The sequence below is a fragment of the Ostrinia nubilalis genome, chromosome 27 (genome assembly GCF_963855985.1).
Source record: "Ostrinia nubilalis chromosome 27, ilOstNubi1.1, whole genome shotgun sequence".
In the NCBI taxonomy this organism is placed as follows: Eukaryota; Metazoa; Arthropoda; class Insecta; order Lepidoptera; family Crambidae; genus Ostrinia; species Ostrinia nubilalis.
Genome location: NC_087114.1, coordinates 2,508,469 through 2,525,092, shown reverse-complemented (window position 1 = coordinate 2,525,092; position 16,624 = coordinate 2,508,469). Strand labels below are relative to the sequence as shown.

At 43.6% G+C, this 16,624-nt stretch overlaps 1 protein-coding gene and 2 long non-coding RNA genes across 3 annotated transcripts; all 3 read right to left on the bottom strand.

Moving 5' to 3' along the window:
- Positions 1 to 457: 457 nt before the first annotated feature.
- On the bottom strand, positions 458 to 7,880 carry LOC135084912 (uncharacterized). Its single transcript, XR_010259971.1, has 3 exons — positions 7,744 to 7,880; positions 2,395 to 2,487; positions 458 to 567 (listed from the first exon to the last, which is right to left on the bottom strand). It is a non-coding gene; the product is annotated as an uncharacterized LOC135084912 (long non-coding RNA).
- Positions 7,881 to 8,203: 323 nt separating this feature from the next.
- Positions 8,204 to 10,433, bottom strand: LOC135084786 (zinc finger protein 678-like). The gene is made up of 4 exons (XM_063979523.1): positions 10,356 to 10,433; positions 9,468 to 9,575; positions 8,732 to 8,883; positions 8,204 to 8,241 (listed from the first exon to the last, which is right to left on the bottom strand). The coding sequence occupies exons 1-4, from the start codon at positions 10,403 to 10,405 to the stop codon at positions 8,204 to 8,206; spliced, it is 348 nt and encodes a 115-aa protein (XP_063835593.1). The 5' UTR covers positions 10,406 to 10,433.
- Positions 10,434 to 12,772: 2,339 nt separating this feature from the next.
- On the bottom strand, positions 12,773 to 15,798 carry LOC135084910 (uncharacterized). Its single transcript, XR_010259970.1, has 3 exons — positions 15,702 to 15,798; positions 14,574 to 14,729; positions 12,773 to 12,826 (listed from the first exon to the last, which is right to left on the bottom strand). It is a non-coding gene; the product is annotated as an uncharacterized LOC135084910 (long non-coding RNA).
- Positions 15,799 to 16,624: the final 826 nt, after the last annotated feature.

Below are 16,624 nucleotides of genomic sequence, written 5' to 3'. Positions count from 1 at the left end.
ACTTAGCGCAAGAGGCCACAGAAGCGACGGCTGTGTTAGTGTGGGAGCGAGTGTGCGCGTCCAAAGCTACGCGCGAATTAAACTGCGCACCGCACGCGCCACACCATACAGTAGCTAGAAAACCGAAATTACAATCACTGTTATTAAATTATAACCATCGGACTAGAGCGTAGCCTAAATCAACAGTTTTCCCCGCTAGCTATTCCCATTTGTCCCCACTGGGGGCATATGGGAATTTATTTACAATAATGCCCTAGAACTCCCCCTTAGAAAAACGGAATTATAAAACTAGCCCGGTGCTTATTCTCCCACTGGGGGCCAATGGGAATTTGTTTTAAAAATTCCATTCCCTCTCACTTGTGAAAAACTGTATATTTAATATAAAAATATATAAAAACGCTATTGTCGCCTCGATGCACAATGCACATAGATGATAAATAGCAACATTACATACTTGGTTCATTATTGGCAGCCAGTGACGAGGTCATGTCACTGTGTTCCTTCTTCCTGTGTTTATAAAGTGCAGTTTTGTTTGGCAGCACCTCATCGCAATCACGACAAGGTATCCTAAAACCAAATATTCGTGAACTATATTTTTATTGTAAAGTAACTCCTATTGTCACTTAAGATGCACTTAAACTCTGTTCCAAACTAAGGGCTCTTCCCCAAGGAGTCAAAATCAAAATCAAAAATATTTATTTAGTTTAGACCACAAGTGGCACTTATCAACGTCAAAATATAGTAAATAATAAAAAAAGAAAAGGTAGCCCTTATGGGGCACTTTACATGTCTCCTTATCTTTTGGGCCCTACTAGCGCTGAGAAGAAACGCCGGAACAAACTCATCTATACTTATAATAAATCTGTAGAGAGGTTAATTCTGTACATGAAATATATTTTCAAAATAACTATCAGGGGGTGATTAGTGATCGATACTGATGCCAAAAATGCAATCAGTAAAATTTTTGTCTGTCTGTCTGTCCGTCTGTCTGTCTGTCTGTCTGTCTGTCTGTATGTTCCTTATAGAAACAAAAACTACTCGACGGATTTTAACGAAACTTGGTACAATTATTCTTCATACTCCTGGGCAGGTTATAGTATACTTAGGAATTTCCACGGGAACGGGAATTAGAGGGAAAATCCTTTTGTATGAAAAATCTAAACCCCTTAAGTTAGACACTTGAAATTTGGCATGTAGGTACCTTAGTAAACTTAAAGCTTAGTTACAACAAGAAATTCCCGAAATTCCCACAGGAGCGGGAATTAGCGGGAAAATCCTTTTGTATGAAAAATCTAAACCGCGTAAGATAGATGAAGGAGATAAAACGGGATCCACGCGTACGAAGTCGCGTGCGGCCGCTAGTCATCAATATAGGTAGTCTCGAGTCATCCCGTTTTTTTCAAGAACTGTTTTTTTTTGCAGGACTCCGCTTAGTAGTATATTGCCCGTTTTCACCTAAAATCTCTAATTTTTAAGTAACCCCTATGTTATAGATCGTTTCATCCACAAAGACGCGCCTCATCAATTTTTGGTCTCGGTCGCGCGGGGTGCGGGGAGTTTGATCCGAGCGTTATTATTGTAGTGTGCGTGTGCACTCATGGATCATTTAGCGTATACCGATAACACTCAAACATTAGCGGAAGAATAGTGGGGCGCGTCTTCGTGGATGAACGATCTATGTACGAGCACAGAATAAGTAATAGTACAGGTACAGAAGGATTACTCCGCAAGACGATTTAAATAAATGCGAGTCTTGCTACGACGCGATACAGTGGAATTCAGCTCGCACAGCACTACGTACCTACAATTTTATTCACCTACAAGTTTTGTCTTTTTCTATCGCGTGCCTCTGAACTCTTCTTACGCTGTTAGGGTTGCTGTCTAGTAGTGTCTAGTAAAAAAATAATTAATATACTTATTTGTAATGAGGTACGTATGTAGGTAAGTACGCATTCATTATGGAAAACCTTGGGAGAGGCCTTTGTCCAGCAGTGGACGTCATTAATTTGCTGAAACGAACGAACGCATTCTGAGCAGTAGTCATGGTAGGTTAGGTTCCTATACTATCCTAAGAATTATTGATTACCTACATGGCCAACATACCTTTCAGCATCTTTGGGAAGCGAAAAAGGAGATAAATCCGGTAGATTTCTTTTCGAATTGAAACACCCGAACACCGCACAATAATATTTCTTTCTCTTTATGTCCATTTTGTAATAATACTTCGATCATAGAATTCGGTACTACAACGCACGCCAGCGTCCTGACGGGTACGCGCGTGACACTCGACTGATATAATACCCGCCGGCGGGGCGCTTCGCTGTAGGTAATTATCGGATGTACCGCGCGGAGTGAGCCAGGCCTGGTACGAGATAGGTAAGAGGTATCACACACCTGTAATCTTCTCTGGGTATTTTGGTCGTAGAATTGGCATCACCTTGTCCCGTTTGTCCGTGGATTTTCTTCCTGTGGTATGCCAGGCTCCAACTGTTTTAAAAATAGTACAAGTTTTACAAAACAATAAAACTTGTATTATTGAGCAGAGACGATGCACAGCATCTGGTGAGAGAGAGATGCGTCTACTTCCGGTGTAGTTTTTAACCATTTTATACCTTAAATGACGTCATTTCCGCAATTATTTAATAGGAATTGATTTGACTTACTTCCGTTTGCCGCCATTTTAGTCACCTGGGGGCGAGCTTGCTCGGAGTTCTTCATAGAGAGCTCACCAGGAGGCCTTCTTGGGATGCTGTGCATCGTCTCTGCTCAATAATACAAGTTTAATTGTTTTGTAAAACTTGTACTATTATTCGGCATGTGACGATGCACAGCATCTGGTGAGAGACTTGTTTATTAGCTCCTGGTGACTACTTACCAGTGGCGCTATGTGATGAAAGTTTTCGAGTTTCTGTAACAGAACTAGATTAGAACATGATTAATTTCAGGGTATTAACATGTTTTGTTCTAAATGCCCAGTGAGAGCAGCACTAATATCACAAAGTAGGAGGAATAAACTGGAAAGCTACTGAACTGAATTCAGAAATTCTTTCCTCATTAAAATGCAGATTGAGTGTGTATAGATATAATTTGCCCGCATGGCAGTAAGATTCATGCGAGTCATCAACATAAGTTTATAATACAGGCGTACGATGTGATTAAAGAGTATCCAACATGCTTTAGATCTGTTGATTGAAAGTTATTAATTGAATAATATGTTATTTGGTGTATCGGTCGTAGATCAGTTAATAAAAGTGCCTTATAATATTGCTATTAGGTATTGTTCTGCCTACGCCAATATCTCATTAAATAATTTCATCTATGGCTAAATATCAACCCAAATTAAAGATGCCACAACGAAGTCGACAATGCCAGGAGAGGTTTTAAATCCAACAACCTTTATACTGTTTTTATTCATGTAGATTCCTAGTATTAAATAAATAAATAATGTGTTATTATATTCCGCTGTTCGCCTCTGCTCGCCTGATTCCAGTAACTTACGCAACCGTAGCAAGGGCATACCTATGTTGTTTTTTGGGATTTGCTGTCATTTTTCCCAGTTGTTTGTATGATGCCGTAACGGTGCCGAATTTACTTGTAGGTCAAGGTTTACTAACTTAATCTTGAAATTATTCAGGTGAGACTATGTTTTGTCATGTCAGCAGCTGATGTAGATGGTAGGAGAAAAATATACATAAGCTAGTCTGCGAGAAGCCTCGTAAAGGTCACATTTTAGATACCTACTGTTGGGTTTAAGGCCTTTATCAGGAAGTGAAATTGGTTAAGCTTTTATGCTTAGTTAAATTAAAGTTATCTTTAATATAGTTTTAGATTAGTAATACCAGCCCCCCTAGATAAGTAGCACTTTTTGATCGAATCGAAAATTGGATACGTTATAACTTCATATAGAAAAAAGAGGGCTAATCGACCATCCTTCGACTGGTTTGCGATTTTAAAGTGAATTTTGTTGAGACCCACAGGGCATAAAGGTAGTAGAAGAGTAGATAAACGATTTAGTCTAGCAGATAAATCTTGCTGTCGAGCTTCAAGAGGTGAGTATATAGCTACGACTGTTTTCCTTAGGCCATTAGTTTAACCACCAAGGCCAGGTTATTTTATAAGTTTTTAAAGTGGAATTTTGCCAGGTATGTTTTAGGAACGATACCTTATTACCCCCAACTCAACATACTAAAAAAATTACATGTTACCTGATCCTGACGATTCCGTATTTTGAGGGTCGGCCTCGAGCCCTGCTAAGAAAAGCCAGAAAGGTCACTTCGAGGTGCTAAGCAGGTACCTTTTGCTGTGGTGAGAAACGGGACAGCAAAGATTTAGCCTAGTTTACCACCATAGCCACCCTGGTAGAAGTCGTTGCAAAGGATGCTGGTGAATCTCTGTGGGGTCTCTGGATATCTAATTTCCCGAACTTTTGGAATATTTACCTTTGGATCTGAACCCAGGAGATGCCACTAAGTAGGTTGTTTTCCCCGTAAATCGACCTAGATCATCGTCAGATAAAATTGATTGAATCGACCTGGGAGATAATATTTTGCGCTGTCAGAGCTATTTTTACCCGACTGAACCGGAAGGAGGTGATGTTTTTCAAGTTGAAAAGTTAGAGAGACAGTTCCAATAGAGGCTCTGAATGTGCCCCTTCCTCCCTTAGTTTCGAGTATAGGCTATGCTTTGATTGTCCGATAGCAAAATTAGTGAACGCACATGAAATGAATGAAAGAATGAGAAATCCCCCATCGCTGATTATGATTTCTGATATTTTGTAGACATCCAGATGGTTGTTAAGAGATGCTGGGCTGGAGTCTTGTGTATTGGATCGGTTATGTGTGGGGTCGAGTTGTGATGAGCACTCACTGGAGATCAAGCTTACCATTATAGGCACTTGTTGAGTCGTATAGATTTCGTATTTACCGACAAAACCCTTAGAGATGACGACTTGTTGAACCTGAGTTCACGTAATTGACAAGGTTTAAAGTGTTCCAGAAGATAAAATGTTACACACTAACCTTCCGTTCTAGTAGTTGCTGTCTCGTCTGGTTTGTCAAAGGTGACGATGTTTAGTAAGTAGTTTGTGATTGTATCAATGTTTTTCGGTATGCAGTAGAGAACGAGAGATTGATAATTTTAGGGTACCTTCACAAGACATGCGGAGAGGCCGGCGGTGTCTCTGTGATCGGTATCTGCATCCAGATTTAGAATTTAGCATTCAACTACTTCAGATCGGATCAATACTTACATAATTGTATCTACTGATTAGGACGTTTAATAGAATAGGTTGTTTGGTCTGTCCTTCTTGCGAAGCAATATTGTGAGGGGCAGGCTCATGCTGAGCGGTGCCTTATCTGGTAATTTCAGCACCTGTTTTAACAGGATTTCGGTTTATTTGGTCAGCGTTAGACAGTCAAGAGTGTTAAAACGCTGAATAAAGCACGGCGTTGAAGGGACAAGCACCGGCTTGGAGGTGAATGGCAGACGCATCCCTGGAACCATTGTCAGGTAACAGGTTGACCTCCGCAGTCTGATGACGCCTACCACTGCCTAAGATACGCTCAAAGGCAGCCTCCGTAGAATTTGCTGAGTGGAGAGTCATTTGACTTTGCTATTCTTATTTGGTCAGCGCTAGACAGTCAAGAGTGTTAAGACGCTGAATAAAGCACGGCGTTGCAGGTGCAGGGGCAAGCACCGACTTGGAGGTGAATGGCAGACGCATCCCTGGAACCATTGTCAGGTAACAGGTTGATCTCCGCAGAATGATGACGCCTGCCAATGCCCAAGATAGGTACGCTCAAAGGCAGCTTCCATAGAATTTGCTGAGTGGATGGTCATTTGACTTATTGGTCGTCAAGGGGACCTGAAGGGACTGATTTGGAATCCTTGGCTTTTTGTTCTAAATCGAAGGGAGTTATTTTGAGGCTTATGTATTTGCTTTAAAGATAATAAGATGTGTAGGTAAAGGTTACTTACTTATTAGTATTTGACGATTTGTAAGAACTAATTTAATCAGTCTAAGCAAATAAAGATATTATTATTATGTTTTGATTTTGCTTGAAGTGACCGGCTAGAGAACCAAGGTCGGATTATTTTTTAGATATCACCAGTACGAGCACAGGGTGATTTTACCGAACAAAAATCCAGCACTGGGAGGGTGCTCCTCGCACAATGCTTTTAGGCATCTTAGCCAGGATACGCTCATGACATGTTCAAATTCAAAAAACGTTTATTGCATGTCACATTACAATTTGTTGTTGCAAAATAGAAGTATACATGTTCGATGCACTTAGCACATTTTGTCATACTTATTAAGCTTCTTTAATTTGCAAAAAACATTAGAATTTAATAATTCAAGCTGTAAGCTGGCTCAGTGTTGGGGGTGGCCGCCCAGTCTACTAATAGTTGTAGTTTAAAGTGCTTTGTTGATGTGGTAAAGTATTTGTAGTTGCTTTATTTTATGAGCACAATGAGCCTTTTTAAAGGGGTATTTATTAAGAAACTCGTACCAGAAAGAGTTATCGTTCGATTGTGGTGATGCTAACAACGTATTTTGATTGGTAATGTTTGCGATTGGGGCTGACGGGGCCGCCGTTAGAATTGTATAAGATGGTTGTGGGTACGTTATTCAATCTATTTATACAATATAGAGATTCGCGAGAATGCTCATTTGATCGAAAAGAGTGTTAAAATTATCAGAATCCCACGTACCTCGTTTCATCCGTTTTGAATCTCGCCGGGGTCCGAGTTTCTCCGGTATCCGACGCTCTGGGTCCACCTGCTCGTCGTCCGGAAGACACTCGTCCCCTTTGGCGCCAACCACCATCACGTACATGTCGTTCGCGGTCACACACGCGCGGTCAATTGCACTTTTTAATTTTAAACTTAGTATAAGAACGTTGAGAAATAAATTATTTCAGTAAAAATCTGAGCAGAGTTTCTGCTTACGATGTTGCTAGTTTGGAAGTTAAAGACGCTATGAAGAACTCCGAGCAAGCTCGCCCCCAGGTGACTAAAATGGCGGCAAACGGAAGTAAGTCAAATCAATTCCTATTAAATAATTGCGGAAATGACGTCATTTAAGGTATAAAATGGTTAAAAACTACACCGGAAGTAGACGCATCTCTCTCTCACCAGATGCTGTGCATCGTCACATGCCGAATAATAAAAACCTATTTACTTTTTAGTGTACACTGTGACAACGCAACGGTGACTTGAGTTTCTTGCGCTGCTTCTTCGAACTGGAAAGGACTATTCCCACCTCTAGTTCCCACACCGCTGCAACTCCTGTGTAGCCAGGATCTACAACTTGACCGCCAATAACCCAACCAGTAAAGGCCAAGTTTGTCCCGGGGGAAAGTTAAACTGTCATAGAAACCATCGTATCACAGTATACGACGACAGTACGAGATCGAATCAGAAATGAAGAGATCCGTAAACTAAAGTCGCTGACATAGCCCGACGGATTAGCAAGCTGAAGTGGCAATGGGCAGGGCACATAGTACGCAGAACTGACGGCCGATGGGGCAGCAAGGTTCTGGAGTGGAGGCCGCGTACCGGAAAACGCAGCGTGGGACATCCACCCACAAGGTGGACCGACGACCTCGTAAAGGTAGCAGGAAGGCGCTGCACGCAGGCCGCTACTAACCGGGCAACATAGAAAGCATTGGGGGAGGCCTATGCAGCACGTCCAATGGTGAGATGATGATGATGATGATGACCATAGTATATTTTATTTATTACCTGTTAGGAAAGGTCAGATCGCAGTGGTTACATTTATACAAGAAGTCGTTGGCGTGTTTCATCCTCCTGTGTACTTGTAGATACGTCCAATGCAGGTAGGATCTCCCGCAATCCTGAAGAGAGAAAGTATATTTTTTATCTACAACGTGGCCTGCCTCTCACTTGATGGTAAGTGACGATCAGGCCGAAGGTGGAAGCGAGCTTCACCCGGAATCCTCAACCACGGAGGAACTGGCTATCTTACCTCCAACTGCCGGAACACATCAATCAATGTTGTTAACATTGTTGATAGCGACAGACTTAGGTAAGATGGTGGTAGCTGACCAGGCGGACTTAAAAAATCAGGAAAAGCCCTTATATCAACCAAATCAAACAGAAAATTTTGCCCTAAAACCTGGGTATTGTAGCAGCAGGTGGTCTTCTTACCACAGTGGAGTCTAAATGACTTGATGATGATACCTCACCTGAAGTGCTTCAGGATGGGAAAACCTCCGTAGCCTGTTTGCCAGTGGTTAAAGTAGGATAGGACCACCTTCACTCTTCCCGTGGATGGCGTGGATGTGACTAAGGGACAATGTGAAATCAGGCCTCCCCAACCCGTCTGGCCAGCGTGGGAGTATTAAGCCAAATCTTCCATTTGCCTCTGGTAAATTAGAGGGTCGTGCTCCTGCAGTGGAGACTAAATGACCTGATGATGATACCTCGTAGAGAGATCGCTTTGGAAATCCTCCATATGCATCGCAGAATTTGTCACTTCGTCTTCTTAGCTTCACTTTATTACTTACTCTAAATGTTGTCCTTTTGCCTGTGGTAAATTAGACGATTGTGCTCCTGCAGTGAAGACCAAAGCCCGGTTTCCACCAAAGGGAAGTAACCAGATTCAGATTTCCGAACCAAAGCTGAGCGGAGAAAGGATGTGGAAATACATGACATCTCCTCTCTGCTTTTGTGGAAACCCAGCCTAAATGACCTGATGATGGTACCTCACAAAGGAAGTGCTTGACGACTGGAAACCCTCCATATCCCAGTATACCGGTGGCTGAAGGGCCTGCTTCTGGCTCGCTGGGCTTGGAAGCGTTCTTCTTGGCTTCAGCTAGGGAACGCTTGTAGAAACCGTGGGTAGTTTTGTGGGTTGTGCATCTGTTGGGGAGATACACTTTGAAAAACTTTAAGAACACTTCTTGAAGAAGTATAGTAGCTAGCGAAACGGACTACACTTTGTAATTAATGAAGTAAGTACATGACACCTATAGATGTGAAAGAAATGGGCTACCTCATAAAGTAAACAAAATTAAGATGACGAAAGTTTAGATGGGGATTTTGTCTGAAGGTTTAAAGATACAGTCCAGTAAGCATTTTTCAACAATCTGGTAAAGGTCCCAGACCTGAAAGACCTGAATACGGGCAGCGCAGGTTCAGTCGTTGTGGAAATCCGTGAGATGCTTTTACCTAAAGTCCGGTCGCCGAGGACGTAGAATTTCGTCCAATGACCCCAAGCGACCCATCCTTATCGCGAAAGTCTACGTGCTCGGCGACCGGACTTTAGCAGTGGCCAACATTAGGTTGAAACGATGTATTTTTGAGGCAGAAGCGGTATTAATATAAAGTTATTAAGCAAAAGAAGTACTAACTTTAGCGACAACTTACCTAGTTCAAAGAATGAGATGAGGTTTTGCTACAATGACATAGCTCACATAATGCCAAGAAGTTCCTCAAACACTAACCTGGAATAAGTGGCGAAGCTGACTTTGCATATGTGGCAAACGAATGGATTCTTCACGCCCTTGTGTATCGCGCGGTGAGAGTTGAGAGCGTCTTCCAAATAAAACACACTGCAATACATTTTGAATGTTATAGTTTTGAACTTCTCAGTTCATTTTATCATTATCATTTCAGCTACAGGACATCCACTGCTGAACATAGGCCTCCCCCATCAATTCATAATCATCATCAATCTTTTAGTTATTCTTATCGAAGAGTTCATCATCATAATCTAGAAAGCCTGGTCCGTGAGCACGTAGAATCCCGTCCAATGACCGAAAGCTACCCATCCTTATCGCTCGTGCGCCCGCAGTGAGTGTGCGAGCGCGACAGCAACATAATTACGTGCGAGCGACAAGGATGGGCAGCTTGGGGTCATTGGACAAAATTCTACGTGCTCACGGACCAGGCTTTAGATAGCTAAAGTATACTTCTGGCTACAGTAGCTCAACTTTATTGCCATGATGATGGATTGTCGTGGTGGATGTCGTAAGAGACGACTAACGCCCGTATTCACAAACGATGCTTGCTTAAGTGAAGCAGAAAATCAAATGCTCAGCGTTGAATCGAGTTCTGTGATTGGATCGTGTGTCACCTGTGCGTCCACGCGCACTGTGAGACCTCATACTAATGTTTGTGAATACGGGCGTAAGGGACAAATTAATAAGCCAGGACTCCCCAACTTGCCGGGTTGTTTCTGCATTGGATACTAAAACTAAATAAAAGACATGATGATCTGGGACCGCTGATGTAAATGATGATGATGATGATGATTGAGAAATTGATTACGATTATGATCATGACCATGATTATAATGCACTATAGTCTCTACCCTAAATACAAACACTCACTCCTCGCAGTATTCGCAGCGGAATGCCTTTTCAATCTCCACAACACGCATGACGCTTCGCGCTTCGTCCGTCAATCCGGCAAGCAATGGCGCCGCTAGCGCGTTTGACACCTGCCGCGGGACCACGGCCGGCGGCGGAGGGGACTCTAGGGTGACATGGCAGAAAATAACAGATGACCTAAACTGAACTGTCCCACCAAACTCATTGACAGGGGGACGCCACCATCGTTTAACTGTATAGTTTCCAACATGGCAAAAATAGGAACCAGCGATCCAGTACAGACGATGGCGCCCCGCTGTCAATGTCACGGGTATAGGACAGTGGGTCTAGACAAAGTGCAAATTATAATCGCAAACCAGTCGAAAAGTGGTCGAAAAGCCCCTTTTTTGTATGGAGTTTTGACGGATTCGATTTTCGATTCGATCAAAAAGTGCGTTTTGTCTAGGGGGGCTGTTCAGTATATTGGAACTATAGATGACCCACGCTGAACTGTCCCGCCAAACTCAATGACAGGGGGGCGCTACCATCGTTCAACTATATGGTTTCCAACATGGCAAAAATCTGAACCAGCGATCCGGTATTGACGGTGGCGCCCCACTGTCAATGTCATCGACAGGACAGTCCAGTATTTTGGAACTATATAATTGACAGTGATGCCAGAAAATGACACAGTGATAGAAAATGTCACAAATAGACTGATGGCAGAAAATGTCACTAATAGACAGTGGGGGAGCAAGAAATGTCACTATTAGAATTGAGAATGTTACTAGGTATGCAAAATCACTTGAAACCTATGTTACAGTTAAGCTTTTACATTTACAAATACATTAGTTTTTATTTCATTCAAAAATACCCAGTAGTTATGATTTTATAGGCATTCAAAGTTCGCTTAAATATTGAGTCCCGCCGACGGTCACGTGACCCCGTGTGACGTACATTCACAGCGTCCGCTCACTAGAAAACGGATATAAACATACTTAAATAAATTTTTTTTGTAAATACAAACTTATTATACATATTAAAACCCAGACCCATCACAGAAATTAAAATTGAACCAAACCCAAACTTGATGCGATTGTGTCGTTTTATTGCGAATTACCTTCCAGCTCCATCATTAGACCCCGATTACTATATAGAATTAAAATACTCATCAATACAAAACGAACGAGCCCAAACTCGATGCATTTAAGTCGTTTTATTATAGAGTTGCTATGGCCACCTTCCAGCTCCATCATCAGATCAGCTCCATGTCATCATAATATTGCATGGTCATCCAAATCACATGTGTTTGCGAAATTTCAGCTTAATCGGTTGCCTGGAAGTGGGTCTTAATTCAGTTTGCAAGATTCCACCCATACAAATATGAGCCAGTCGTTGTAATATGACGTCACGCGCATAAAATGGCGGGCCGGCCGCCGCCTGCACTTTTAAAATTCAATATCTTGGAAACTAATTGACGTATCGAAATAATTCTTTCACGTGTGTTTTTTTATTTTTAACAGAGAATACAGAAAGCTAAAAAACAAAATTAGTGAACATTCTTCATTCTTCCCTGTTTGGCAGAATCATAAACAGCAAGAAAAATGTCAAAGTGCCCTAAGACAAGTATCCTCTTGCCGCGTGCACTAGCAACTCCTAATTTTCTATCTAGACGACGCGCATGACGCTGTGCGTTTCATTCGTTAGTCCGACAAGCAGTGGCGCCGCTAGCGCGTTTGACACCTGCCGCGGGACCACGGCCGGGGGCGGCGGGGACTCTGTGTTACATATGAGTAACTATAGTCCAGTCGCCAAGCACGTAGAATTTCGTCCAATGACCCCAGGCTACCCATCCTTCTCGCTCGCGCGTAATTATATTGCTGTCGCGACTGTGCGACGGGCGGCCGCAGTGAGTGTGCGAGCGCGACAGCAACATAATTACGCGCGAGCGATAAGGATGGGTAGCTTGGGGTCATTGATGACTATGTTATTTTGGAAGATTATACTCTATTAGCAACATATTGGTCCTTCGAGCCGGATAATGAACATTGAAGATGCACCCTAAAGATACAGGACAGGTTGACGAAACCGGCTTCTTCATTGTTTTAGATTAAGAGACGGCCACGGCCGGGGTAGAGGGGATTCTGGGTGAAATGGCAGGAAATGTCACTAATGGAACCTTAACTTCAAACTCCTATGTCCTTCTGATTAATTTCGTTGCGGGTCCAATGAAATTTTAACTTTTCCCCATGACAGTTTTGACCTTCACTGGTTGGGTTTTTATTGGCGGTCTAGCTGTAGATCCTGGCTACACAGGAGTTGTAGCGGCGGAAACGAGAATAGACGCGTTAGCAAAGAGATGAAACACTGGACTCACCTATAACTTTAACAAGCCCACTGGTGGGTGAAAGTTGGGCGGTCGCTTCATCTGCTTCTTGCTTCAGCTCTTTGACAAACCCTTCCATGCACTCTGGGGAATTCGCAATATGTTCCTGAAGGAAGAAAACACAAATATATTAGACCTACCTATCTCCTGATTGCTATCGCCTACCTGAGCATCCCCCTGACCTGTTATAGCCTACCTGAGTATCCCCCTGGCCTGTTATTGCCTACCTGTCGGTCCCTGGGTCTGTTATCGCCTACCCGGGTGTTCATCAACATCATCATCATCATTTCAGCCACAGGACGTCCACTGCTGAACATAGGCCTCCCCCAATGCTTTCCATGTTGATCGATTGGTAGCGGCCTGCGTCCAGCGCTTCCCTGCTACCTTTACGATGTCGTCGGTCCACCTTGTAGGTGGACGTCCCACGCTGCGTTTTCCGGTACGCGGCCTCCATTCCAGAACCTTTCTGCCCCATCGGCCGTCAGTTCTGCGTACTATGTGCCCTGCCCATTGCCACTTCAGCTTGCTAATACGTCGGGCTATGTCAGCGACTTTGGTTCGTTTACGGATCTCCTCATTTCTGATTCGATCTCGCAAAGAAACACCAAGCATAGCCCTCTCCATAGCACGCTGTGCAACTTTGAGCTTCTGTATAAGGCCTATAGTGAGAGGCCACGTTTCCGAGCCATAAGTTATCACTGGTAACACACATTGGTTATACACTCTAGTCTTCAGGCATTGAGGTAATTTGGACGAAAAGATGTTGCGTAGTTTCCCGAACGCTGCCCAGCCGAGTTGGATTCGACGATTGACCTCCTTCTCGAAATTGGACCTACCTAGCTGAATCGTTTGTCCGAGGTAGACATACTTGTCGACAATCTCGAGAATTGAGCTCCCAACTGAAACTGGGTAGGGCGTAACATGGACATTCGACATAAGCTTCGTTTTGTCCATGTTCATCCTCAGGCCTACCTGTTGGGAAACTCGATTAAGGTCTTCGAGCATTGTGCCAAGATCTTCCAACGATTCTGCCATGACCACAATATCGTCGGCAAACCGAAGGTGAGTGATGTACTCGCCATTAATGTTTATGCCGAATCCTTTCCATTCCAGGAGTTTGAGAGCGTCTTCCAATGCAGCGGTGAACAGTTTCGGAGATATAACATCTCCCTGCCTAACGCCTCGCTGCAGTGGAATCGCCCTCGTGCTCTGCTCCTGTACTCGGACCGACATGGTGGCGACCCGGGTGTTCAATAAAATAAAAAATAAAATAAAATAGATGTGGCATTGGAACGGTTTTATGTTGATCCTCGTGACCTTTGGTATCTCCTGGTTGATGTTTCTTGGCATAAAGTGGCACCTGTCCTGCATGGTATCTCCTGGCCAGTCAGACCTATTTGAGCATCTTCTTCTAGAAGAAGCTATAGAGCGACCTTACTGAATGCCACATCTTCTGGCTGCCGTTTCTACTTAAGAATCTTGAAGCTATCGAGGGGTATACCTTCTGCATGGTATGGTATCCAGTCTGCTGTCTCTGCCTGTGAATGTTCTTTACAGGAAACATCAATTGGCGTCTTTACTGCAACTCCTGACTGGGGAATCTTGACTGAAGTTACACGTTCCCTGGCTAGTCCGACCTGCTTATTTCCTGGTCAGTAAGGCCCAGAACAGACGGTGAAACGAAACTGCAACTTTCTGATCAATCTGATGAATGAAACTGAAACTGACAGTTTCAAACTGGTCGCGTCATGTGTGGTCTCTCAACGGACGCTATGGCAGAAACTTAGATGCAACTCAAAAGTAACTAGCAGTTGCAGTTGCGTTTCACCGTCTGTTCTGGGCCTAAGACCTACCTGAGCGTCCGACTGTCCGCGAAAGGCACGTCGGCACGCGGCACACACCAGCACCAAGGTAGGAGTAAGCTCCTCCTCATGGGCTCGTAGGTGCATTCGGAGACGCGAGCGCCGAGTCAGCTGCTTCAGGCAGATGTGGCATTGGAATGGTTTGATCTGAGAAGAATGGACCCTTTTTAGTTGTGTACCCCAGAAGGTTCCCTTTATCCGATGTGGATGGGCTGTGGGTTATGTGAGGCTCTCCACCAGAAGGGCGGGGCCCAACTAAAACTCGACACTGTCTTCCGGAACCCAATGAAACTAGTGTTATTGTCCAAGGATATTCGTCCGCGATCTAGAGGCTGCTGCCTAAAGGCAGGCCTGTTCATCTCCGCGAGTTTACATCGAAAACAAAACACGCACGATTGCCCCCTACAAGAGTACTATTCGACAAGGCCTCACATACGAGCGAACATTGACTCACGCACGCGTATTCTTGTGTATGATGGAAAAAAATAATGAAAATGGTGTACTAAATACTGTGCAGTATTTAACTGCCTAAATAATAATAAAAACACAGAATGTACTTTTTTAAGTTGCCTGAAGACACTGAGAGGTAAATAAGTAGTTAATATTATTCATGATAATTCATGCTAAATCATGTATTTCCTCCGCCATTTTCTGCAGATTGGCACCTCACGTCACATCATTTTACCGAAGTCAGCCCTATAGCTTCGGCGCAGTACCGATCACTGACGTTTGTCAACAAAACTTCTGACAAACTTGCTTGACTCTTGAGACAAGCTAAATTACACCATATTGTTAATGACATTGAGCATACATTTTTTTAAATACCTTCGCGAAGTAAAACTTCTGTACGTAGTACTTATTATTATTCTGTGCTAAAGGCCCCTATTTGTAAGCCTCTGTCAGATTGTCTTCAATAGAGAAAGGACAATAATATTTATAAGAATCGAGTTTTGGGGTTTTTAATTTCCTTCCCTCTTTTAATACGAGTAGTAGTAGATGGTATGGTCATAGTCATGGTCATAATTCTAATAGAGTAGCACTTGACCGATTGTTTCCTCTATTTACCTAAAGAACCTTGCCTTCGGAAACCCAAAGAAAATCACAAGTTTTAATTTTTACCTGTAAATGAGTGACACCATGCTCATCCAAAGTCTGCTTATCCAAGAACCTTTTTCCGCAAGTCACACACACATAGCGCCGAGTATCCGTGTGAGTGCGACTGTGCTTCGTCAGTGTTGCTCTGAGGAAAAAAATACTAATTGACTTCTGCTCAAACTCTTTTCAAAGTCTACCACTTGGGATACTGAACTTTGCCACCTAGTCTGAAAGACGAAACACTTTTAAAGTTGAAACTACTTGTATTGTATTCTGTGCATCTAACGCCAGAATCAAGCTTTGCAAACTCTTGGAAAGTGTCATACCTTAGAAGCTCTCTTCTTGGATTCTAGATACTCCCTACACCCTCATATGTCTTCCACCAGCTGATCCAGCGACTAGTTCACTTCTGTCAGACACCTTATCGCAGGTAGAAGCTCTCTCCTTTGTTTCTAGACTCTGGATATCCTAAGACCTGTGCACATGCTGCCAGCTGTTTCATGCAGCACCTTAGTCAGCTTTTCCGCTGGACACAGCCACTTTCTGCGCCACTTTCTTACATATCATAGTCCAGCCGCTCAGCTAGAACCTCTCTCCACTGCTCTCCTCCTAGATCCTGTAGCTTCCTACAGCTCACCTCAGGTAGAACCTCTCTCCGCTGGTCTCAGTCTCTGTCTCTCCTATGCCCTCTGACTCTCTCCAGCCTCAGTCTTCTGCAGGATCACCTCAGCTAGAAGCTCTCTACACTGTTCCCAGACCCTATATCCTGGACTCATCTCACACCTCAGTTTGACGCTCTCTCCGCTGCTCCCACCCCTCCTACACCCTGGGAACTTCTGGTAGAACCTCTTTACGCTGGTCTCAGTCGCTGCTTGCCCTAGACCCTGGGAACTCCACCCACCTGAGGTAGAAGCTCTTCCCGCAGCCCGCGACGGGGCAGCGCCAGC

Coding starts and splice junctions, on each gene's coding strand:
- LOC135084786 (XM_063979523.1), bottom strand. CDS start 10,405: ATGCGTGTTGTGGAGATTGAAAAGGCATTCCGCTGCGAATACTGCGAG. Junction 9,576..10,355: donor CGCTGCGAATACTGCGAGGA/GTGAGTGTTTGT, acceptor AATGTATTGCAG/TGTGTTTTATTTGGAAGACG. Junction 8,884..9,467: donor AGCTTCGCCACTTATTCCAG/GTTAGTGTTTGA, acceptor TCTCCCCAACAG/ATGCACAACCCACAAAACTA.